The sequence below is a fragment of the Jatropha curcas genome, chromosome 5 (assembly GCF_041381405.1).
Source record: "Jatropha curcas cultivar XTBG-Jc1 chromosome 5, XTBG_Jcur_1.0, whole genome shotgun sequence".
NCBI classification, from domain to species: Eukaryota; Viridiplantae; Streptophyta; class Magnoliopsida; order Malpighiales; family Euphorbiaceae; genus Jatropha; species Jatropha curcas.
The window spans coordinates 3,893,046-3,918,463 of NC_143155.1; the positions used below are offsets into that span (position 1 = coordinate 3,893,046).

The 25,418-nt window shown below is 35.2% G+C and overlaps 1 protein-coding gene across 1 annotated transcript; it reads right to left on the bottom strand.

The window, feature by feature from the left end:
- Positions 1–739: 739 nt before the first annotated feature.
- On the bottom strand, positions 740–20,825 carry LOC105628973 (uncharacterized). The gene is made up of 4 exons (XM_012210481.4): positions 20,480–20,825; positions 20,129–20,401; positions 17,206–17,283; positions 740–1,101 (listed from the first exon to the last, which is right to left on the bottom strand). Exons 1-3 carry the CDS (start codon positions 20,721–20,723, stop codon positions 17,246–17,248), a joined length of 555 nt encoding a protein of 184 aa, XP_012065871.1. The 5' UTR covers positions 20,724–20,825; the 3' UTR covers positions 740–1,101; positions 17,206–17,245.
- Positions 20,826–25,418: the final 4,593 nt, after the last annotated feature.

Sequence of the window (25,418 nt, forward strand, 5' to 3'; positions counted from 1 at the left end):
AAACAAAGAGAAACTTTGAAACTTTCTCTTTATTTCAGCTTTTATATATATATATATATATATATATATATATATATATATATATATTGATTCACCAAATATGATAGTGATAAACTACAACAATTTTTTATGTTATTAAATTTATATTTACTGATTTGGAATAACACTCTCTAAATTGATAGATTATTAATTTATTAGTTAATAATATCTTTCTAAATTGATAAAATTTCATGGTCTCAATATTATTAATTTATAGAGGTTTTAGTGTATGTATTTGCAAAATGATTTCTTGTAACATAAACATACTGAACCTGATTAAGTTGAGACAATATTTGCAAAATCACTACTTGGCTAATAATTCTATTTTATTTGTCTTATGGCCATTTGTTTTTGTAATTTTAGCTATTAAATTAATAAAATAAATGCTCAATATTATTTTAACGATACATAATGTCTGGACTATTAAAAATCCAAAACACAAGATTAAAAATAAGATTCTTGCCATTTTATTAATACCTGAGCAAGTCGAAGTCTAACCTTGAGTTGTTCACTCTTCGATAGACGGTCAAGAGAACCTTGCCATTTATATATGCTGAATCTAGATTAACAATACAAGTATAGATAGTTTTGCAAAGGTTCGAGTGAGAGTGTTTTGATGGGTTGTGTTTGTTTTTTGGAATTTTAGTCAAATGTAAAGGATATATAAATGGCAAAGGATAGACAAATCTACCATAAATCCTTCCAAAACATTAGGTTCAATCCATTATCCATAAACAAGCAAAGGATAAACCATATCTCAAAATAAACAAAAGGAAAGAGTAGCCTCACCAATAACATGCATGTCAAAAGGGGGAATCAAGCCAACCCCAAATCAGCATGTCCTGCTCCTACACATAAAAAGGATAGAAGATGGGAAAGACAATCAACCCTCAAATACACAAAACATTATCCACATAATTACTTGGTACACATACACACACACAGCGTTCTACAAGGGTTAACAATTATCTTAGAATAACATTAAGACAGAATGCCAATGGGAAAGGAATGTGCCATCATCACTAGACCAAATTCAGCACCGTACTCCTGCTAACGAAAGACCTGGAAAAAAATGGGGAACAAGAGTGAGCGTTCAACTGAATAAAAAGTATAGCTTAAAAGTAAAGAAGTTATTCATCAAGCAATATATCTATCAAACTAGGTTGAACATGTTTATGTTGCCATGCCAAAACTGTTGTGTAAATTGGGCTTTTTCCACCAAAAACAATTTTTGAATTACTGTACTGAGTAACTACACCAGGTAAATTCCCAAATGTGAAGGAGTCACAAATGGTCTCACTTAAAATCCACTTGCCTTGGACTAAATTCGTGTCGTTTGACAGAATTTACCTAGAAATAACTAATTAGACAATAACCACTAAAAATATTTTGCCCAACAATAACTATTAAATAAATAAAGAAAACCAATAAATAAGAGAGAACACCAGAACTTTAACGAGATTCGGCCAATTTTGCCTACGTCCTCGGACACTACCAAATTTATATTTCACTAAAGAAATATACAAATTGAGAGAGGAGAGAAACTTGTCTAACCTACTATATATGTATTGGAAGACAAGTTGGGATGAATAAAACTTAAGGAGCTAGGCTCCTTTTATAGCCAAACAACTTCCCACTCCCTTCCCTTTTTTTCCATGTGGGATTTGCAAGCCACCTAACCAACAATCTCCACCTTGGCGAAAATCCCACCAATGCAAACTTCTGCTCTCTCTTACAAAGTTGTAATGTCTACAAATGTGCTTGGCAGTGCCAAGCTTCAATTTTTAACAATTTTGATCAAGTCCAAACAGTGTTTGAACTTGACAGCTGTCACCACTTTTGTTAACATATCAGCAAGATTCTCAGTAGTCTGAATCTTCTGGAGTTGAACTTGTCCTTCCTCCAGAATTTCTCTAACAAAATGAAATCGAACGTCGATACTTCGTCCTTGCATGATAAACTTGGTTCTTTGCCAAGTGAATAGCACTATGGCTATCGCAATGTACAACAATGTTGTTTTGCCTAATTCCAAATTCATCAAGAAACCCTTGAAGCCAAATTGCCTCCTTCACAGCCTCTGTAACTGCCATGCACTCTGCCTTTGTTGTAGACAAAGCCACTGTTGACTGTAAAGTAGACTTCCAACTAACTGGTGCTTTTGCAAGAGCAAACACATAACCAGTAGTTGATCGACGTTTATCCAGATCACCGGCATAATCAGAATCATAGTATCCGACTATGCGTTGACCACTATTCTTATCCTGCTCAAAAATCAATCCAACATCCACGATGTTCAAAAGATACCGCATAATCCATTTCACAGCTTGCCAATGATCTTTGTCAGGATCATGCATGTATCTTCTCACAACTCCAACTGCCTGTGAAATGTCTGGTCTTGTACACACCATAGCATACATCAAGCTACCTACAACATTTGCATAGGGAACTTTTGACATGTATTCCCGTTCTGCATCAGTTTTTGGGGACTGAGCTGCACTAAGTTTGAAATGAGGAATAAGAGGTGTACTAACAGGTTTGGTTTTGTCATCCATACCAAAACGCTTTAGTATCTTTTTCAGATATTGCTTCTGATTCAGACAAAGTCTCCCCAATTTCCTATCTCTGGTAATTTCCATACCGAGAATCCTTTTTGCTTCGCCCAGATCTTTCATTTCAAATTCTTGATTCAACTGATTCTTCAAATTCTCAATTTCTTCTTTATTCTTTGAAGCTATCAGCATATCATCAACATACAAAAGTAGATAAATGAAAGAGCCATCTTGTAGCTTGCGCAAATACACGCAATGATCATATTTGCTTCTTGTGTACTTCTGCCCTTGCATAAACTTATCAAATCGCTTGTACCACTGCCTCGGAGATTGCTTCATTTCGTAAAGCGATTTTTCAAGTTTGCATACCTTATTTTCCTTTCCAGCAACCTTGAATCCTTCTGGCTGAGTCATATAGATTTTCTCTTCCAGATCTCCATGTAAAAACGCAGTTTTTACATCCAATTGAACTAGTTCCAAATCAAACTATGCTACCAAGGCTAACAAAATCCGAATGGAGGAATATTTTACAACTGGAGAAAGCAATTCATTATAATCAATTCCCTCTGTCTGAGCGTAGCCTTTAGCTGCCAACCTTGCCTTATAATGAACACTGTCTCTGTCAGGAAATCCATCTTTCTTTGCATATACCCATTTGCATCCTATTGCCTTTTTCCCTTTGGTGGATCAACTAAGTTCCACGTCTGATTCTTATAAAGGGACTTCATTTCATCTTCCATAGCTTTTATCCACTTTATTTCTTCTGAACTTTTGACAGCTTCATTAAAAGTGGATGCAATGCTATCATCTGCAATTGGAGATGCATAGGCCACCATATCATCAAAACGAGCAGGCTTTCTTATAACTCTCCTTGGCCTATCAAGTGCAATTGACTCAAGTTGCTGTGGAGGTTCTTGGAGTTGAACCTCCTCTTCATCTGAACCTCCTTCTACCTCAGGAGTTTCTACAGGTTCAGTACCCGTCACTGGAATTTTTCTATCAAACTCCACCTGTTGTGGAGTATCCTCCACCTGTTGTGGAGTACTATCTGACTGCTCTACCGTCACCTTTTTTAACATGGTAGATTCATCAAAAGTGACATCTCTGCTAAAGATTATTTTCTTTGATTCTGTACACCATAGTCGATAGCCTTTACATCGGTGATTATCCCCATGAAAATGGCTTTCTTAACTCTTGGATCTAGCTTTGATTCCTTAACATGATAATATACAGTGGAACCAAATACACGTAAGGAATCATAATCATTAGCAGGTTCTCCACACCATACCTCTATAGGTGTTTTGCCACTAATAGCAGTTGATGGTAATCGATTATTGAGATGGCACGCATATGACAAAGCTTGAGCCCAAAATTTCTTGACTAACCCAGCATTAGACAACATATACTGAACTTTCTCCAGCAATGTTCGGTTCATGCGTTCTGCCACCCCATTCTGCTGTGGTGTATTTCTAACTGTGAAGTGCCGAACAATGCCTTCATCTGCGCAGACTTTATCAAAAGCATCATTTTTGTATTCTCCTCCATTATCTGTTCGGAGACATTTGATGCGTCTACCAGTCTGAGTTTCCACCAATTTTTTCCATTTGAGGAAAACTCCTAGCACTTCATCTTTTGACTTCAAAGTATACACCCAAACCCTTCGAGAGAAATCATCAACAAAGGTTACATAATAATGTTTGCCACCTAAAGAAGCCGTTGACCATACATCAGAGTTAACATAGTCCAAACTACCCTTGGTATTATGGATTTCGATGCCAAATTTCACTCTTGTCTGCTTTCCTTTGGTGCAATGCTCACAGAAGTCCAACTTGCAGGTTTTGACATCTTTCAATAATCCCTGATCTGACAATCTTTTCAAGGATTTTTCACCTGCATGTCCGAAACGCCTATGCCACAATCTGGTTGTTTCCAACTCTTTGTCATCACTAGAAACAACTGCTGCTGTTGGTCCAATAATTGTATTACCCTGATAGTAATACAAATTATTCCTTCTCCGAACTCCTTTCATCACCACAAGTGCACTAGAGATGACTTTCATCATTCCATCTTTCACAATTATAGTGAGTCCTTTTGATTCTAGGACTCCCATTGAAATGAGGTTCTTTGTCAAACTCGGTACATATCAAACATCAGTCAGGATCCTGATTGACCCATCATGATTCTTCAAACGGATTGAACCAATCCCTTTTGTGAAGTAAGGAACATTATTTGCAGTATAGACTACTTCATTTTCAAGTTCTTTAGAGTCAAAAAACCAGTCCCGATGGGGACTCATATGATGACTGCATGCAGAGTCTAGCAGCCATACTTCACCAGAACTTGGCAAATTTGCTGATGAATTGTCTATAGATGCCATGATACCTAATGAGAAGTCTAAGTCTTCATCATCACACTCAGCTATGTTTGAATTAATAACAGCTTTGCCTTTGGCTTTCAGCTTTGGACAATCTTTCTTCCAGTGACCTTTCTTACGACAAAAGGCACACTCATCTTTTTCAACTCTGGTTTTTGAACGGGATCTACTTTTCTTTCCCCCTTTCTTTTGGCTTCGTGAACGGCCTCTAACCACCAGAGCTTCTACTTCAGTTGCCTTTTCCTTCTTTTCTATCTTTCTCAGTTCATGGCTGTAAAGATCAGCACAAACTTCACTGAAAGTCACATCTTTATTCCCATAGATTAGAGTCGTTGTAAGATGCTCAAATTCATCAGGAAGAGATGCCAGCAACAACACTGCCAAATCTTTGTCTCCAAATATCACATCCAAATTAAACAAATCACCCACCAACTGATTAAATTTTGTGATGTGTTCATTCATAGTGGTACCAGGAACATAATAAAAGCGATACAATTTCTTCTTCATGAAGAGTTTATTATGATTGTTTTTCTTCAAAAATTTCTCCTCCAATACCTTCCACAATTTTTTTGCAGAAGTTTCTTTCGAGAAAGCATATTTTTGCTCCCTAGAAAGACACGACCGAATTGTATCACATGCCAGACGATTGATGGTCTTCCATTCAATCTCCTCCATCTCGTTTGGTTTCTCTTCTTCAATAGCAACATCTAGACCTTGCTGAAAGAGAGCATCTAGAACTTCACTTTGCCACATGCCAAAATGATCGGTGCCATCGAAAATCTCCACTGTAAATCTTGCATTTGATACAGCATTTCTTACGAAGGTTGATGTTGTAGCAGGTGTGGTATTTTTCTTTCCGTCTGCCATTTCTGCTTTAAATATTTAATAGTTATAAAATCAATTTTCAAAATGCGGAACACAACCAAGGAACCTTTTTTATGTGGCAGATCAGACTATGCTGCAACCACAGTGAATACTTAGTAACCTTGGCTCTAATACCAATTGTTGTGTAAATTGGGCTTTTTCCACCAAAAACAATTTGTGAATTACTGTACTGAGTAACTACACCAGGTAAATTCCCAGATAAGTGAAGGAGTCACAAATGGTCTCACTTAAAATCTACTTGCCTTGGACTAAATTCGTGTCGTTTGATAGAATTTACCTAGAAATAATTAACTAGACAATAACCACTAAAAATATTTTGCCCAACAATAGCTATTAAATAAATAAAGACAAAAGCAATAAATAAGAGAGAACACCTGTGACATCCCAGGTTTGGGGCACTACACCTTAGGCGAATCCCACATCGGCTACGCACAAGGTGGAAGTCCTATACATAAAGAGGGGTGGTCTTGAACATGGTAGGCGCCTTTTGGGTGTAAATCCGGTTCGGGACACTCAAGGGGACAAAACCGTGCGGGTAACCCGAGTATTGGGCTCTATCCAAAGCGGACAATACTTACCATGGGCTGGGCCATGACAATTTGGTATCAGAGCCAAGCCTTGTCCCTCTGGCCGGTGGTGGGGCAAACCTCAGCGAGGACGCTGAGTCCCTAAGGGGGGGTGTATGTGACATCCCAGGTTTGGGGCACTACACCTTAGGCGAATCCCACATCGGCTACGCACAAGGTGGAAGTCCTATACATAAAGAGGGGTGGTCTTGAACATGGTAGGCGCCTTTTGGGTGTAAATCCGGTTCGGGACACTCAAGGGGACAAAACCGTGCGGGTAACCCGAGTATTGGGCTCTATCCAAAGCGGACAATACTTACCATGGGCTGGGCCATGACAACACCAGAACTTTAACGAGGTTCGGCCAATTTTGCCTACGTCCTCGGACACTACCAAATTTATATTTCACTAAAGAAATATACAAATTGAGAGAGGAGAGAAACTTGTCTAACCTACTATATATGTATTGGAAGACAAGTTGGGATGAATAAAACTTAAGGAGCTAGGCTCCTTTTATAGCCAAACAACTTCCCACTCCCTTCCCTTTTTTTCAATGTGGGATTTGGAAGCCACCTAACCAACAAAAACAACTACTTACATCAATAAGTCAACCATGATAAAATTTGTCAATGAAACTGCTAGATGCAAGAATTATATGCATGTAGTTCTAAAAAAAGGAGGGATTACAGTTGTAAGAGGAGTGAATAGTGTAACTTTGGCTATAAGAACAATTGCGGGTTGGAGAATGTGTGTCGATTATAGAAAACTGAATAATATCATTGGTAAAGATCATTTCCGGTTGCCTATATTGATCAAATCTTGGAGAGATTAACAGGTCGTTCATATTTCTATTATTTAGATGGTTTATTAGAATTTACAAAATATGCCTACATCCTCATAATCAAGAGAAAACCATTTTCACATGCCCTTACGACACTTTTGTATTTAGACGCATGCCTTTTAGACTATGTAATGCGCCAACAACATTCCAAAGATGCATAATGACCATATTTTCTGATTTTACTGAGGAAATAATAGAAGTTTCTATGGATGGCTTTATATGTATGGAAATTATTTTGATTCTTGTTTGTTTAACCTGTCTAAAGTTCTGAAGCGCTTTGATGAAGTTAGCCTTGTTCTAAATTAGAAGAAATGTCAATTCATGGTTCAAAGTGTAGTCCTTGACACATAGTTTCAATGCGGGAAATTTTTTATTCTATCCATTTAGCAAGTGATTCCTATAATCATGAAGGTAAATTGTAAGTTCAAGTTTTAAGGTTCAATCTCTAAAGTGAATGGTCTTGTATTCAAATGAGAGATTAAAGGCTAGATTAACCAAAATCCCATTCTTAAGGGAAACCAAGAGTTCAATATTTAAGAATGAATTGAGCTGTTTTGAAGATAAATTTATGCAAACTCATCAAAAGTGTTCTACTTCCTAATGTATATCATCAAATTAACTAGCAGAAATGCATGATTTTTTGAAAATTTTCGGGAACAGTTCAAAAACAATGATGCGAGGAATAACTGCACAAGAAATAACTACAGAGGACTTGATGCCAAATGATCTATGAGATGCTTTTATGAGAGATCATTTCGAATAAGGACAATATAAATTAGTGAGTTCAAAACATACCTTCCAGACTTATTTTCAACATTATCCTCAATGTTAACATGAATCTTGGTATAATTCTCAAAATTCAAACAAAATTCAAACAAAATTCAGGCAGATGTCAGAGTAAGCATCATTTAAATCACAAGCACCATATATTGGAGGGAATTCATGCATGTAATGAAACCATAAAACTAAACTGACAATGATTCAAATAAAATGCAATTAGGAATGATAAAAGCGCACAGGTTTAATAAATTAAAATGACAATCCAAGATGATAAATAGTTAATAATTTAAAACATTAAACATTAAGGGAAATGAAGACACAATTATTAAGGTTCCATTAAAACACAATTAAAACAAAAAAACACAAACACATATAAAGATATCGTAGGACTTCAATCTCAAAAGGATTGTGAGGAATCTGAATCGGAGAGGAGGCGGTGAAGGGTGCAGGTCAATTGGTGCGGGCTGTCCTTGAGACGATCCAATTGCACAAGAACTTGTGCTTCAAAATTTTAAAGTGCATCTGACACATTAGGCATTTGGAGTAGGTTCAGCAGGGTCTGTCGTAAGGCTTTACAATGGGATTTTCCACTTATCGGTACTAACAGCTCTTGCCCAAATCGATTGACGAAAATATATCCGCCCTTGCATTTCTTAAGGATGCCCATGTAGATTAAAGTTTTGGGGTTGATATTGATGGCAGGTGGCAGTTGCTCATAAGGTGGGTCCGCGAGGCTAAGAATATTTAAACTGACATCCAAGGTGATAATGAGAACCCCAAAGGCAATGACTCCCTTTTGTCAAGAAGCGATGTGGAACACGTGGCCAACTATCCAAGATGCAGGGGAGTGTTTTTGATTGTGATGAAAGGTCGACAAAAAGAAGTAACTCTTGGTGAGAAACATGGCTTTGGCTTCCCCCATTGCAAAATCAGTATTTTCCAAAAACCTAGGAACGATTTGCAACATTTATTTCCTTGGACTTAGCTTGTCGATCTTCGAAATTATGGGGCTCGGTAGGAGAGTTCAGTCCATGCATCATCAGTAAGAAATTCCAATGTAACAAATTTAAACCCATCTTGACAATTAGAAAATCCTAAGTTGTGGTTAAAAGCGTCAAGGCTCAATTTTACCTATGTCCTAGGAGTGAAAATATTACATACTGACGTCCCTGAACCTTTATTTTTCAAAGAGAGTTAACAATTCCAAGGTTAGCGAGGGTGGAGGACAAGAGAATGTTTTTTGCAACAAAAGATTCTCATACCATATTTCATATTTCATAATATAGAAAGCTGGGAGTGTCTAATGAAATTGGTTCTGAAGCTTTAAAATCAAGGTATCTATTGGTGATGAAGGTTCGGTGACACAATTTCTCATGCAATTTGTTTCCATCATCGCAATTGCTTTTGAATTTTGGCTTGCTTCTTCTCTTCATGGGAAGTAGGAGTCAGCAGCACGTTTTCGATTTTTTGAGCTGGATGGGTCTTGAGGTGGTGAAGGACCATGTGATCTGGTCTGGCGAGTAGTAAGCTGGTTTCCGGCGACATTAGGGAGCTTTACTTAAGCTATTTTTGGAGTGATTGAGATGGTGATGCATTGTGGAACAAGGAAGGTGATTATTTGTAACGTGTTTTGGGGAAAGTAAAATAACAGGAAAGGAGTGTTTATTAGTTAGGCCTTCTGGGTTGGTGGACGTGGGCGATTACATGAGATAATTTAAATTTCAAAAAATTATATTTAAGTGCAGAGGTGAGTTTAATTGTGGATATTAAAGAGGTGGTTATGTTGTGGGTTCCCTCCAACAAGTGGGACCCACACAAGTTTGAAGAAAAAAAAAAGGAAGGAAACAACAATCACGTGTTGTTTTTGTTAGTTAAAGAAAGTGTTGTTTTTGTTAGTTAAAGAAAGAAAGGGAAATTCAAATGTGTGTGGGCTCCACACACGTTTGAATGAAGAAAAAAAATAAAATAGGCACGTTTTTGTTGTTCAAAGGAGGCAGCAAAAATAAACATGAGTACGCATTCTTTTTTTCAACAAAAGTTGGGGGATGCGTTGATTAAAACGCATCCCCTTCTCCTATAAAAAGGAGAAGGTTTTCCTTCATTAAGGCGTACAAAAACATAGGATAGGAGAAATACACATTTGAGTGTAGAAAATTTTAGGAAAGGGTTCCTAAAATTGGGAAAGAGAGAAAATAGTGAGGATTGTAATTTTTAGGGTGTTTTTGGAAACACTTAGAGTGCCACTATTTTTGTAATCTCTTTTGTACCTACTATTCTTTTAGTGGAAGAATTATTCGGAGTTTTTGTCCCGTGGACGTAGCCCATAACAGTTGAAGGGTGAACCACGTAAATCTCGGTGTTCTTATTTTTCATCTGGCATTTACGGTAATTATTTTAATTTTTACCATGGTTATTATTTCTGGTTGATTCAATCGTCAATATTCAATACGTAATTATTGAGCATTTATTCTGCGGGCCCCACTCGGGATCAGTTATAATCCCAACAACTGGTATCAGAGCCTTTTGTTGGTAAATTCTGTCAGTTTCTACAAAGTTACTATTCACGTGTATAGTGAATTTCGTGAATAGTAAAATTTTGTCAGATTCAGAATTCCACATGGCTAATGACGGGGCAATGATCAAATTAACAGATTCCAATTATTCAATGTGGAAATCCAGAATGGAGGACTACCTCAATTGCAAAGATATGTACGATCCAATTGAAGGTGACAGTGCAAAGCCGGAAGAAATGAAAGAAAGGCAGTGGGAGAAATTAAAAAAGCAGACATTGGGTACAATACACCAATGGATAGATGCTAGCAGTACAACCACGTTAGAAATGAAAAAGATCCCCAAGTTCTCTGGAAGAAATTAGAGAATATGTACGAGGCTACGAATGCTCAAGGAAAAGTCTTCATGATGCATAAGGTCATGAACCTGAAGCTGTCAGAGGGACGATCAATTACACAACACCTGAACGATTTTGAAGGACTCGTAACTGAGTTAGCAGTTAGCGGTATGTCCTTAGAAGATGAGATGCAAGCGTGCCTATTGTTGGGATCTCTACCGGATAGTTGGGATACTCTTGTGGTGTCATTGAGTAACTCAGCTCCAAATGGTGTGGTAACGATGTCTATGGTAAAGAATAGACTACTTAATGAAGAACTACGAAGAAGAGATGTTGCCAGTACCAGTTCACAAGCCCTTGTCACAGAGAATAGGGGCCGGAGCAAGAGTAGAGGTCCAAGGCATGTAAAGTCAGGTGGTAGATCCAAGTCTAGAGAGATGAGAAAATGTTACCATTGTGGTAAGGAGGGTCATCTCAAAAGAAATTGTCGTTTACTCAAACAAGATAATACAGACCGAAGACAGGAGAATGACAGAAATACATCTGCTACAGTCTCAGGAGAAGATGGTGAGGTGACTTTAGTCACTCATGATGCAGATTGTTGTCATGTTGGAGATGCAAATACCGAGTGGATAGTAGACTCCTGTACTTCATACCACTGTGTTCCAAAAAGGGAATAATTTTCCACTTATAAAGTAGGAGACTTTGGCACCATTAAAATGGGAAATAATAGTGTCTCGCAAGTGGTGAGAATCTGTGATATCTGCATAAAGACAAGTATCGGGTGCACATTAACACTTAAAAATGTAAGACATATTCCCGATCTTTGGTTGAACCTGTTGTCTGTGAGTGTACTGGACAAGGAAGGCTATCACCATCATACAGGTGATGGTAATTGGAAACTCACCAAAGGGTCTTTGATGGTGGCGAGAGGAAAATTATGTTGCTCGCTGTACAAGACGCACGCAGTAATATGTGCGGGACAACTGAATACAGTTGCAGATAATGCTTCACCAATTTGTGGCCTAGGCGGCTGGCGCACGTTAGTGAGAAAGGGTTGAATATGTTGGCTAAGAAGTCCCTCATACCATTAGCCAAAGGTAAAATAAACCCTTGTGATTATTGTTTATTTGGGAAGCAACATCGGGTCTCATTTTTGAAAAGCTCTAGAAGGAAAGACAACAAGTTGGACTTGGTACACTCTGACGTATGTGGTCCCATGGAGGTAGAATCACTTGGAGGAAGTAGGTATTTTCTTACCTTCATTGATGATTTATCGCGAAAAACATGGATATATTTGTTGCGCACAAAAGACCCAGTATTCAAATACTTTCAGTAATTCCATGCGATGGTGGAAAGGGAGACTGGAGTGGCATTGAAGTGTTTGCGCATGAATAATGGTGGTGAGTATATCTCTAAGGAGTTTAGAGATTATTGTAGTCAGCACGGTATCAGGCATGAAAAGACAGTTCTTGGTACGCCTCAACATAACAGCGTTGCTGAACGGATGAATCGCACCATTATTGAGAGAGTCAGATCCATGCTCAAAATGGCCAACTTACCTAAGCCATTTTGGGGAGAAGCTGTCAATACTGCTGTCTACCTAATCAACCGACTACCTTCAGCACCATTGGATTTTGATAACCCAGAGAAGGTCTGGACAGGTAGAAATATTTCATACTCTCACCTGAAGGTATTTGGCTGCAAGGCATTTATGCATGTTCCGAAGGAGCAGAGATCAAAGCTTGATGACAAGTCAGTTCCTTGCACTTTTGTTGGTTATGGAGACGAGGAGTTTGGCTATAGGTTGTGGGACCCAGTGGAAAAGAAAGTTATTCGGAGCCGAGACGTAGTATTCCACGAGAATGAGATCGTGGCAGATACAACTTGTGAAGAATCCACAAGTGATGGTGTTATTGACATTACACCAGGAAGCATTCCTACAGATGATGCCACAGGAGGAGGAATGCTAGAATCAGAACGAGAAGAAGAAGAGCCAGTCGTAGGGGATCAAGAGACAATTGTAGATGATAACAGTGATGCAGAGGGTGTTGAGCAGGGGGAGCCAGAGAACCCCATTCCACCAGAAGGAGTTGAACCTTAGTTAAGAAGGTCAACCAGAGAACGCCAACCATCTACAAGGTACCCTAGTTCTGATTACATTTTGATCACTGATGAGGGGGAGCCAGAAAGCTTCCAAGATGTGCAATCTTGCAAAGACAGAGATTGCTGGACAAAGGCCATGCAAGAGGAGATGAATTCTTTGAAAAAGAATGACACGTATGAGCTGGTGAAACTTCCAAAAGGGAAGAGAACACTCAAGAACAAATGGGTGTACAAACTGAAGAAAGATGATGGCAACCTAGTGAGATACAAAGCTCGATTGGTCGTCAAAGGCTTTACTCAAAAGAAAGGTATTGACTTTGATGAGATTTTTTCACCAGTTGTGAAAATGAGTTCTATTCGAGTTGTGCTAGGTCTTGTAGCCAATTTGAATCTTGAGTTAGAGCAGCTTGATGTAAAGACCGCATTCTTGCATGGGGATCTAGAGGAAGAAATCTATATGGAACAACCAGAAGGATTCAAGGTCAAGGGAAAAGAGGACATGATTTGTCGCTTGAAGAAGAGCTTGTACGGGTTGAAACAAGCGCCGTGACAATGGTATAAAAAGTTTGATTCTTTCATGGTGAATCAAGGATACAAAAGGACAGATGCAGATCCTTGTGTATATGTTCAAAAATTCCCTGATGGTAAATTTATCATCCTTCTCTTATATGTTGATGATATGCTAATCGTTGGACCAGATGCACACATGATTAGCAGGCTAAAGAGTGATTTGTCAAAAGCATTTGACATGAAGGATTTGGGATCGGCAAGGCGAATTCTCGGAATGGAGATTATTCGGGACAGAAAGTCCTACAGGTTATGGTTATCGTAAGAAAAATATATTGAACGAGTTCTAGAGAGGTTCAATATGAAGAATGCCAAACTAGTTAGCACTCCGCTTGCCGCTCACTTCAAGTTGAGTAAAAAATCCTACCCATCAATAGAGAAAGAAAAAGGAGATATGTCAAATGTTCCATATTCTTCAGCGGTCGGAAGTTTGATGTAAGCAATGGTGTGTACAAGACCAGATATCGCTCATGCAGTTAGTGTTGTGAGCCGATTTCTGTCAAATCCCCAGAAGACACATTGGGAAGCAGTGAAGTGGATTTTCAGATACTTGAGAGGAACTTCAAAGTTATGTTTAACTTTTGGAGGTGAAAAGGTTGCACTTGTTGGCTACACAGATGCAGATATGGCTGGTGATCTTGATGAAAGAAAATCTACATCAGGATATCAGGATACCTATTTACATTCTCAGTGGGAGCTATTTCATAGCAGTCAAAATTACAAAAATGTCTTTCGTTATCAATGACTAAATCAGAGTACGTTGCAGCAACGGAAGCAGGAAAGGAAATGCTTTGGTTAAATCGATTCTTTCAAGAATTGGGTGTGCAGCAGAAAGAATATATAATTTATTGTGATAGTCAAAGTGCGCTAGACTTAAACAAAAACACTATGTATCATGCACGGACGAAGCACATTGATGTAAGATATCATTGGCTTAGACTTGCCATTGAAGAGAAGCAGTTTCAGTTGCGAAAAATCCACACAGACAGAAATGCTGCGGATATATTGACAAAGGTCGTTCCGAAAGAGAAGTTCGAGCTATGTGTCAAAGCAGCAGGGATGGAGAGTCCCACCATGTAGTCGGGAGGGGGAGAATTGTTGTGAGGTCCCTCCAACATGTGGGACCCACACAAGTTTGAAGAAAAAAAAAAAGGAAGGAAACAACAATCACGTGTTGTTTTTGTTAGTCAAAGAAAGGGAAATTCAAATGTGTGTGGGCTGCACACACGTTTGAATGAAGAAAAAAAATAAAATACGCACATTTTTGTTGTTCAAAGGAGGCAGCAAAAATAAAAATGAGTACACATTCTTTTTTTCAACAAAAGTTGGTGGATGCGTTGATTAAAACGCATCCCCTTCTCCTATAAAAAGGAGAAGGTTTTCCTTCATTAAGGCGTACAAAAACATAGGATAGGAACATTTGAGTGTAGAAAATTTTAGGAAAGGGTTCCTAAAATTAGGAAAGAGAGAAAATAGTGTGGATTGTAATTTTTGGGGTGTTTTTAGAAACACTTAGAGTGCCACTATTTTTGTAATCTCTTTTGTACCTACGATTCTTTTAGTGGAAGAATTATTCGGAGTTTTTGTCCCGTGGACGTAGCCCATAACAGTTGAAGGGTGAACCACGTAAATTTCGGTGTTCTTATTTTTCATCTGGCATTTACGGTAATTATTTTAATTTTTACCGTGGTTATTATTTCTGGTTGATTCGATCGTCAATATTCAATACGTAATTATTGGAGCATTTATTCTGCGGGCCCCACTCGGGATCAGTTATAATCTCAACAGGTTACTCATACTTGACCTGATGCCATTTTTTTTTTAAATTTGCAGAAAAATTAATTATCGGTATCGCTATTTTGTTGGTATTTATTGTTAATTTTATCGGTATTTTGTCATTAAATTAATTATTAAAATTAAAAAATATAATTTTTTATTAGTAATTTGCTGTTAACTTTAATGCATATTTTACTAAAATAAATTGATTTTGTTGGCAATTTATTGGTATTTTAAATTGGTATTTAAAAACAAAATTTTGACATTTAATGATAATTTTTATCGCTAAATTAAGAAAAAACAATAATGGGAGAAAGAAAAAAGAAATTGGCATTTAAAAACAAAATTTCGGTGTTTAGCCACAAAATTTGTTGCAAAAACTTTTCCATATAATTTGTTGCAAAAACTTTTCCAAATCTTGTCGCTAAATAACAAATTAGTGAAAAAAATATTTTATTTGTTATTGTCGCTAATTTGTTGGTAATTTATCGCTAAATTTCATCATTTACCGCTTATTTTTCTGACTAAAATTTTAAAAGTTTGTCGCTAATTTATCAGTATTTTGTCAGTAACATATCATCAATTTGTCGCTAATTTGATGGTAAATTTTTAAAATATACGCGTGTCTACAGCATGATTTTTACAGACAAAATCCACATTTGTCGCTAAATTTTATCGCTAACTTGTTGGAAAATCAGGCACCAATATTAGCAACAAAATTCAATTTCATCGGTAAATTTCGTCGGTAATTTTATTGTAATTTATTGCTAATGTTAGGCAATATTTTTTATTTTAAAATTAAATTTTGTCATAATTCATCACTAAATACTGACAAAAGCCTTTTGTTGTAAATTTTGTCAATAAATTCTAATTTTTTTGTAGTGTTTCAATCCAAGTTCTTGAGCGACTGGACTGCCTAGCGTTGATACGGCACCAATTGACCAGCATCATTAACCAGCTCCTCCCCGATATAGATTCCTCACAGTCCTAAAATTAGAGTCCTAGAATATGCTTATATGTATTTGTATTTTCTTATTTTAATTGTGTTTTCATGAAACTTTATTAATTGTGTCTTCATTTCCCTTAATGTTTAATATTTTAAATTATTAACTATTTATCATCTCAGATTATAATTTTAATTTATTAATCCTTTGCACTTTTATTATTTCTAATTCCATTTTATTTGAATCTTTTTCAATTTAGTTTTGTGGTTTCATTACATGTGTGACTTCCCTCCAATGTATGATGCTTGTGATTTAGATGATACCTACTCTAATATATGCCTAAGTTTTATTTGAATTTTGAGAATTATACCAAGATTCATGTCAACATTGAGGACAATGTTCAAAATAAGTGTGGGAGGCATGTTTTGAACTCTTATCTGAAACGATCTCTCAGAAGAGCATCTCATAGATCATTTGCCATTAAGTCCACTGAAATTCCTTGCATCATTCTTTTTAAACTATCCCCACACAATTTAAAAAATTCATGCATTTTTGCTGATTAATTTAATGATATACATTAGGAAGCATTACACTTTTGATTAATTTGCATAAATTTGTCTTCAAAACAGCTCAATTTCATTCTTAAATATTGAATTTTTGGTTTCCTTTAAGAATGAGATTTGGTTAACCTCTGGCCTCTAATCACTCATTTGAGTACATCCTTCTAGAAAATGAGATCAATATATAAATATCATCCTTATACATCAATATTTAAGGATGCATTCTACATACTAAATTTGAACATATTTCAAACATTCTAATAAATGTGCATATATGATATTTATATGCACATGCATAATTATTTCCCAAGATGCATGAGCATGGCAAAATGCATGAAAGTAATTTATGCTATGATATTAATATACTGACCATAGGTTTGGCCACGAACTGAATACCAGACTGTCGCTCCTTAAACTCCATGCCCAGATGAAGAGGTTTTCGGAACAGCTAACAAAAAAAAAACCAAACAAAACTTTAAACTCAATTAAACATCTGAAAGGGAAGTTCCAAGCTTCCCAAACCTAACCGTAGGTTAACCAAAGGTTAAAAACTTGATATGGAACTAGTGCTCCTCAAGCACGTGTCCTAATTCAACCTCTAACCAAACATAAACTAGGACCAACCAAAAACATAATTATGTAAAGGTTTAACCACAACTCCTACTCAAGTTCCTATGAAACTCAACCACAACCGCAAATCGAAAAGCAAGCTTAATCTAATTCAATCAACAACTAATTAATCTAGTTAGTGTGAAAAGAGAACTAATTCAACCACAAGGTAAGCTTTCAAATGGGAAGTTAAACTAATTTATTAATAACTAATTCAATTCATTTTAATCCAATTAAGCTTAATCTGATTCAACCGTAAGTTACACATAGTTTAGCAAGGAAGAAGAGCAGAGATATTGGACTACTTAATGTTGGAACACAAGGCCAAAACTTAAGCTTTTACAGATTGGTGTTGGGATATCCTCCCAAATCCCACATCGAATAAAAATGAGAAGAGGAATCAAAATATAATGGTTCAAACCCAACCCATTAGTATGAGGCCTTTTGGGAGGTGCCCAAAAACAAAACTGTGAGGGCTTGGCCCAAAGCGGACAATATCATACTAATTCGGAGTTGGGTGGTACGTGCAGTCCCATCAATTGGTACCTGGAGAGAGAACTACTTCAATTGTTCATTTGAAATCAAAAAATTTCCATGGTTAACTGTTTAAAGAGCGTGTAAATGAACATTTTTGGAGCTACAAAAAGTGGGAAATGTTGGGGCAGGTTTTACAAAGAATAGGGATGTCTAGAATCATAAACTTGGCAAACCTGGCAATTTAGGTAACTAAACTTGCAAATCCTATTATCGAAAATAATTTACAAGGTGCACTTTTGGTAACTAAACTTTGACAAAACATAAACGACAGATCCGTTGTAGCCTAAACATCAGAGAATCATAGTTTATGCATGCTAAATTTTAAAAACAATGTAACGGTTAGATCTTGAGCCATAAATAAAACATTATAGATTGCTTGAACCCCAAAACTCAAGCAAAATAGATGTGATGTATGAATCAGATGGGTAGCTAGAAATATGTAAATGAGCTCAAATTTGGTAGACACGCTCATAAAGATGTTAGCTAAGTTGTCTACAAGCTTCATACACATTGGATATCTAGATTTAAAGATAAGTCAAGATGTCCGAGTTGTGCAAATTCCAAGGGTCAATCGTAATTAGTAAATTCAGCAAAGGAATTTGGCGAGCAATCGGTAAGCTAAAACAACTTCAAACATCAATTAAAACTCCAAAATGTCTCATTCACACAATAAGCAAGATCTAACCGCTAATACACATATATAAGAGGAAATGGTATTACAAAGACGAATCTAAAATTTTTTCAATTTGATCACAAACTCTTTGAATTTTTCATTTTATTATTGATATAATCTCTAAGTAAAATCAAGATTGACTTTGTTTTAATCTTATCACTAGTTCACTCTCTTGTGAACTCATGTTTTAATTTACGAACATATCAATAAATATAAATTTTATTTTCAGACAAGAATGGATCAAAGATACAATTAAAAAGAATAATAAAGTTTGGGATATAATTGTAAGAAAGGAAAAAATATGTATAGTCCAATGAACCTATACAAATTAGATATGTATAGTGAGAGTCCAATAATTTCACAAACCAAGATTATGATTGGACTTGGTTTTCCCACAAACTCGATATCTATAATGTAAAATTTAATAAAAAAAATTATTCATAAATATAAATTTTTCTGAATCGCCACACCATAATAAAGCAGTAAATTATAATTATATTGTAACAAACATAAATTATAACTAAAAACAAAGCATTCCAGGCTCATCTAAGTTCAATAACTCTTAAACTACTTTAGCAAACTATCTATTTATATTTGGCTTTTCTTTCTTTGGAATATATGCAAAATTTACTTATATTTTATATAAATATAAGATATAAAATGCATTTTGATTTTTTATCTCATAGTAAAAAGAAAAGGAAAAGTATTATAAATAAAAAATATTATTATGATAGTGTCCCCTAGTGTTTTGCCTTTATTCTTATATTATATTCGTTTGCTTCTCAACTCTTCCAATTATGTATAGATATACATATATATTAGAAAAATATAAATATTCATTATAAATTAGTGATTTAGGTTGAAATTTTACTAAATTTAGTATTTCTTAAGATCAAATTATCAGTCATATAATCACATATAGTTGTTGATAGGAATTTATATTGTTCATTTAATTTTATTATATCCTGGAGACTATATCGCTTGCCTTTTTTTTTTTTTTTGTTGCATGCTGATATATATGTACACTGAATAAAAAAAATACACTTAATATTTCATAATTATTTGAAATTTAATGAAAAATCATAAGATATATTTTCAAAATCATTTTTTATTTTTTAATTTAATAATACCAAAAGTAATTAATAATAAATAGTACCAATATGAAATTGTCATAATAATATATTACATTTAATGATATTTCACTTCTCATTTGACAGATATTTAAATAAAATTGATATATAATTTAATTAATAATAAGTGTCAAAACTCTAGAATTATTGGGCTGCTTTATATATATGTAATTATGTACACATATTACCAAAAAATTATTATAAATAATTTTACTCATAAAAATTTAAGTAGATTTCACAATAAAGTAGCTAACTTTTTAATATGGTTAGAAAATTTTTACCCAGAAATTAGTAATTTTTGAAAGAAAAAAAAAAAAAAAGAGTACAGAAGAAGAAGAAGTTACCTGAGCGGAGAGAATGAGCTAGAAAGCAGTGAAGGAGTTCTCTCTCCATTTTGTGATTTTGAACTTTTCTTTCTCTCTCTATTTTGTGATTTTGGTCTTTTCTTAAACTCCTGAGTTCTTTCTCCATTTTCTCCATCACAACTCGCAATTCTTTTACCTCCTGTTTATGATCTTCCAATTCAGATTTTAATTGCATTAATTCTTTGTTTTCCATATTCTTCAATTTGTTGTTAGCATAAAAAGATCGCGGCACAACAGTATTCACAAGTTCCTCTGCAACTCGCAAATCACCAAAATCACATACATGCACACATCAAATCTACCATAAATAAATATAAAAAAAAAACGTACCTGGTAAGACAGTTTTAAGACCATAACGGCAGGCAAAAACGGTGGTATTCTTGGCAATATCGGCGGCAATTCGACGAGTATCTTCTTTCTGCAACTGCCGGTTTAGATTTTGCACGGCGTTACCGATCTGGCCGGCTGCAGCACATCCGTAAGAGTAAGAGGTGGAAGAGAAATTATAGACATGTTTTTTGCTATTTTGACTGACCGAATCGGCTGTTGCATAAATGAAATCCAAAACACCCATTAGAGAGTGAAGCAAATAAGCAAAATAGGGGAAGTTCAATTTGTATTAGAGTGGAAAGAAGAGAGAAGAGAGAAATGTATTAGAGTGGAAAGGAAAGAGTGAAGCAAAATAAGCAAAGCAGCGGAAGTTCCCAAATTATAGCATCTTCCCCCACGTGCTCTACATGCAAAATGATCATCTATCCCAAAAAAAAAGTGAAAAAGTTCAATATTTTGAAAATAAAATTATTAGTGGATATACACAGACTAGAAAGACTTCAAATATCAACCTATATAACTTTTTTTTGAAAACCGAAATATTATTAATAAAAATATCAGGAAAAACTCATCATAATAAAGCTATCTAAACCCGCTGTTAAGCCCCTCTCTTACATCCAACCTAGGCTCTATTATGCTAGGTGATAATAAATTATATAATAAAAAATCCGGATAAATCCTCTAGGTCTTACTATCAACCATTGTAATATATAGCTGCTCTTCCAATCAAATGAGCAACCATATTAGCATGGCGTCAAAGCCAAGAAATCGTAAAATCATTGCCCTGTAAAAGTACCGATTTACAGTCTAACTCAAATTCAAAAAAGCCTTCATCAGAGGTTCAAATTCGGTGCCAAACAAGTCTTCATCAACCTATAACTTAAACTTTTAATTTTAACGGATAAATGAGACAATATATACGCTGAGACCCGCTTCATATAGTCCTGATTCAAGTCTACCAATAACTTGAAGCAGAGCCCCAATCACATACAGTATCAAAAATTAGAAGGATTTTACCATATGGATGTCCTTCGGTTTATCTGTGGAGTTAAGATGAGAATCGAGAAATTTGCTTCTATAACCAAGCGGTCAAGAGAAGTCTGTCCTACATAGCTACAAAAATAACATGATAGACACTAAAGAAAGAACAATACTAATTATTCTCAACAAAACAACATTATTATGACCACCCGCTTCCACCCACAATTGAGGAAATTGAATAAAACATATCAAAGGAGCTATAGAATTAATAAGGAATAAAATAATATATATTGCCCCATACCTTCTTGGCAGTTGTAGAAAGGGTAATTTTCGTACCTAATTGTACAACTGGAATGTAAGATCCTGCTGCTAATTTTCTCACTGTAACAATTGCACCAAAACAATGATAATTCGAGTGCAACCGCATTGTTCAGCTTACTTCTCTTTCTTACAGAGTTACAGTCTTGTAAATTTTCTATTTTTATGTTATCCATGTAACCTATTCATGAAATTCCCTCTCTGTACAGTGGATGCCATCTTCAAACCATTATTTTGTATCTTCTTTTTTCTCGATTTTGATTTTTCATTGGTATGGATGATGATCCTCCCACCATGAAAGAATTCAATACTTTGACAAACTAATGTAATTGCTTCTAGTTAGACCCAAGTATCAACTTCATCAAATGGGTAACTCTAAGCCCATTTGAAAGGGTAATATAATTGGGCTTGAGTGATAAAATTTGTGACTTTAATGTTCCAATTTTCTGTGACAAAGCATTTTTAGAATACATGAATTTCTATATTCATTTTGTTTGTGTATTCATATATTTGTTTCTTTAAGTTGGCTGTCAACCACAACATTCAAGGAAGTTTTATCTTAGGATTTAGGAAGCCAAGCATGACTCAGTAATTATCCAATTCATTTTAAATGAATTGGCTGTTCTTTTAGGACTTAGGAGGCAAGAACTTTAGATGAACCTGAGTTTCTTTAACTGTGGATTGATGTGGGCAGAACTTATGAATTAGTAGTTGATGTTTTTGACTCTAATTCTTCTATTTTTACCCTTGAAAGTTGCTGTATTGTAGCAAAACTTGATAGCATTTTCTAAGGAAATCATCCTTATTTTGCAACTATAGACTATAAATCAAACAATTGAATCGCATATCAAATACTAAAATCCATTCAAATGCATATGGAATTTAGGAAATTTAGAAATAAAACATACTCTCATTAAGTGTCCAAACCACTTGAAGAGCAAGTGGAAAAATATCGAGCTCATGCAGCAAAAGATTTAATTAACTCAAATCGTAAAATCCCAAAGAAAAATTTTCTAATAGCCAAACAAAACAGAATTTCAGCACAAAATATTAAATTCTCAAACAAAAATTCACAAATCAAAACATGCACTCATAATTTAAATCCATAATGAATAGATTTGAAAATTAAAATCCCAAATATAATCCATATAGACAAAAAAAAAAAAAAAAAAAAAAAAAAACCTAATCATTAAAAATTTAGGTCTAAGCTCTGTTATTAAGGTCAAGGTGAAAATCCACAATCAAAAATTTTCCCTTTTGTGGAGTAAAAATATGAAGCTGTGATTAGAAAAGAAAGAAGTTTCTAGAGAAAAAAAAAAAGAGAGCGAAGAGAAAAAGAAGGTGAAGTGAACGTATCATGGAGAAAAAAGTTCATAAAAAGAAGGAAGGGTAAAGTAGGAAAAACATAAAAACTACCTGGTTCAAGTGGAATTAGAATAGTGTTTTTGGTTTTTGTTTTAGTGTGTGTGAATATATATATATATATATATATAGCCTATTAGTATCTGGGAAAGTATTTTTTAATGATTATGACCCATATTATTTCCATTTTTAATTTAAATCATCAATGATTTTTTTTTTTCATTGTAAATGGCTAAATGGTGCACGGTTAGCTCATTAAATGCAAGGGTATCATTTTAAGTTACTTGGATTATTTGCGTATGTTTATCGACTAATATAGTTGTCTATATAAGCCAAATTCTTTTTTTTTTTTTTTTTTCTGACACATCTTTTTAAGTGTGGTCGCTTAACACTAGCCTAAAATTTAAATTTCAGAATTTCAAAGAGAACAGATAAAAAAGTTAGAGACAATCTAAGCCATTTTTAGTTCGGTATAATTATAAAAATGATTTTTGAACTTTTCATAATTTTTTATTTTGATGTCTAAATTGAAAACGTTTGCAATCAAGTATTTAAACTCTATAAAAATTTACAATCAAGTTTCTTGAGTCTTACGTAGCTAGCCAAAATATTGATTAGGACAATTGGACCCCACTCTCCCCTTCCACTGAAAAACAACTGAGTTTGCACCCCATAAGCATGATATGCTGATTTGGATTCAATTCATGTCATTCTCACATGTTAAAGGGCAAGAAAATTTCATTTTTGCACATTTAAATCCTTAAATAGAAAGATACCCAAAACAATGTCATTGTCTCCTCATTCTTATCTTTTTCCTTTAATCGTTCCACCAAGTCCAGAAAAAAATATCAACTATCATCTTTCTATCGCCGCCATCATCAACCTTGCCGTCATCTCATGATGTTTATGATCAAAAGGAAAATATGGTCAAGTTGGTCGCTCACACTACAGAATGGGAATCAAAAGAATGGATCTATATCAAATTCGATTTTTGTCAGAGGAATAAGAACTAAAAATCGGTATTTAGCTTCAGTAGAGGAATGAGAGACAATAGTTTGCCTTTTGCTTTTCTAAGAAATGGGATTGATGCCAAGAAATATACAATTCTCCGCGGTAGACTGTCTTGTCATAGGCCAACTTGCCCAATTAGAGTCACAATAGGTAGTGAGCGAAAGTGAACTAGATGAAGATAGAATAATGCCTTGACAAGGAGTTTTCTCGAGGTATCAAAGAAGACGATGAGCAACATCTAAGTGTGGCTTATGAGGTACATGCATAAACTGACTGAGAATATTAATAGAGAAAGCAATATCGGGTCTAGTGATAGTAAGATAAATAAGCCAACCAATTAGTCAACTATAGACAAAAGCATCTTCTAATAAAATCCCATCAGAATCTCAAAGTTTAATATTGAGTTTCACAGGTGTGTCAACTGTACAAGCACCAGTAACACCAACATTATAGAGTAAGTTAAGAATATATTTTCGCTAACTCAAATAGATACTTTTAATAGAGCGAGCTATTTCAATACCAATAAAATATTTTTAGTGACCCCAAATTCTTGATATAAAAATGGCGAAGAAGAAAATTTTTGACTTGTTGAATGAGTGTTTGGTCATTCCCAATAATTACCATGTCATCCGCATAAATTAGAAGAAAATAGGGGAGGATCTGCAACATGAAATAAATGAGTCATCAGCATGTGATTACTAGAAACCAAAATCAAGAATGACATGAGAAAATGTGGAAAACCAATTGCGAGGAGCTTGCTTTAGCCTATAAAGGGACTTGTGAAGCTTGCAAGCTAGAGAAGGCTCCCCCTTTTTGGATATCCCGAAGGTAGAGACATATAAACTTCTTTATTTAGCTCTCCACAAAGAAAAGCATTTTGAACATCAAGTTGGTGTAAAGACCAATTTTTGACTGCAGTGGCTAAAAGAACATGCACAGTCACTAATTTTGCTATGGGAGCAAAAGTATCATGATAATCAACCCCTTCAACTTGGGTATAACCTTTAGCAACCAGACGTGCCTTATATCTTTCAATACTACCATTAGATCACCTTTTTGATTTTAAAAATCCATTTACAACTAACTGGCTTCTTATCACGAGGAAGAGAAACAATAGACCACGTCTTAGTGTCTTCCAAAGCATGGAGTTTAGCATCAATGGCTTGCCTCCACTTAGGAAATTTAATGGCTTGGCTAAAATTTACAGGTTCAATACCAGAAGACAAAGAGCTGAGAAATGCACAATGAGAAGAAGTAAAATGATGAT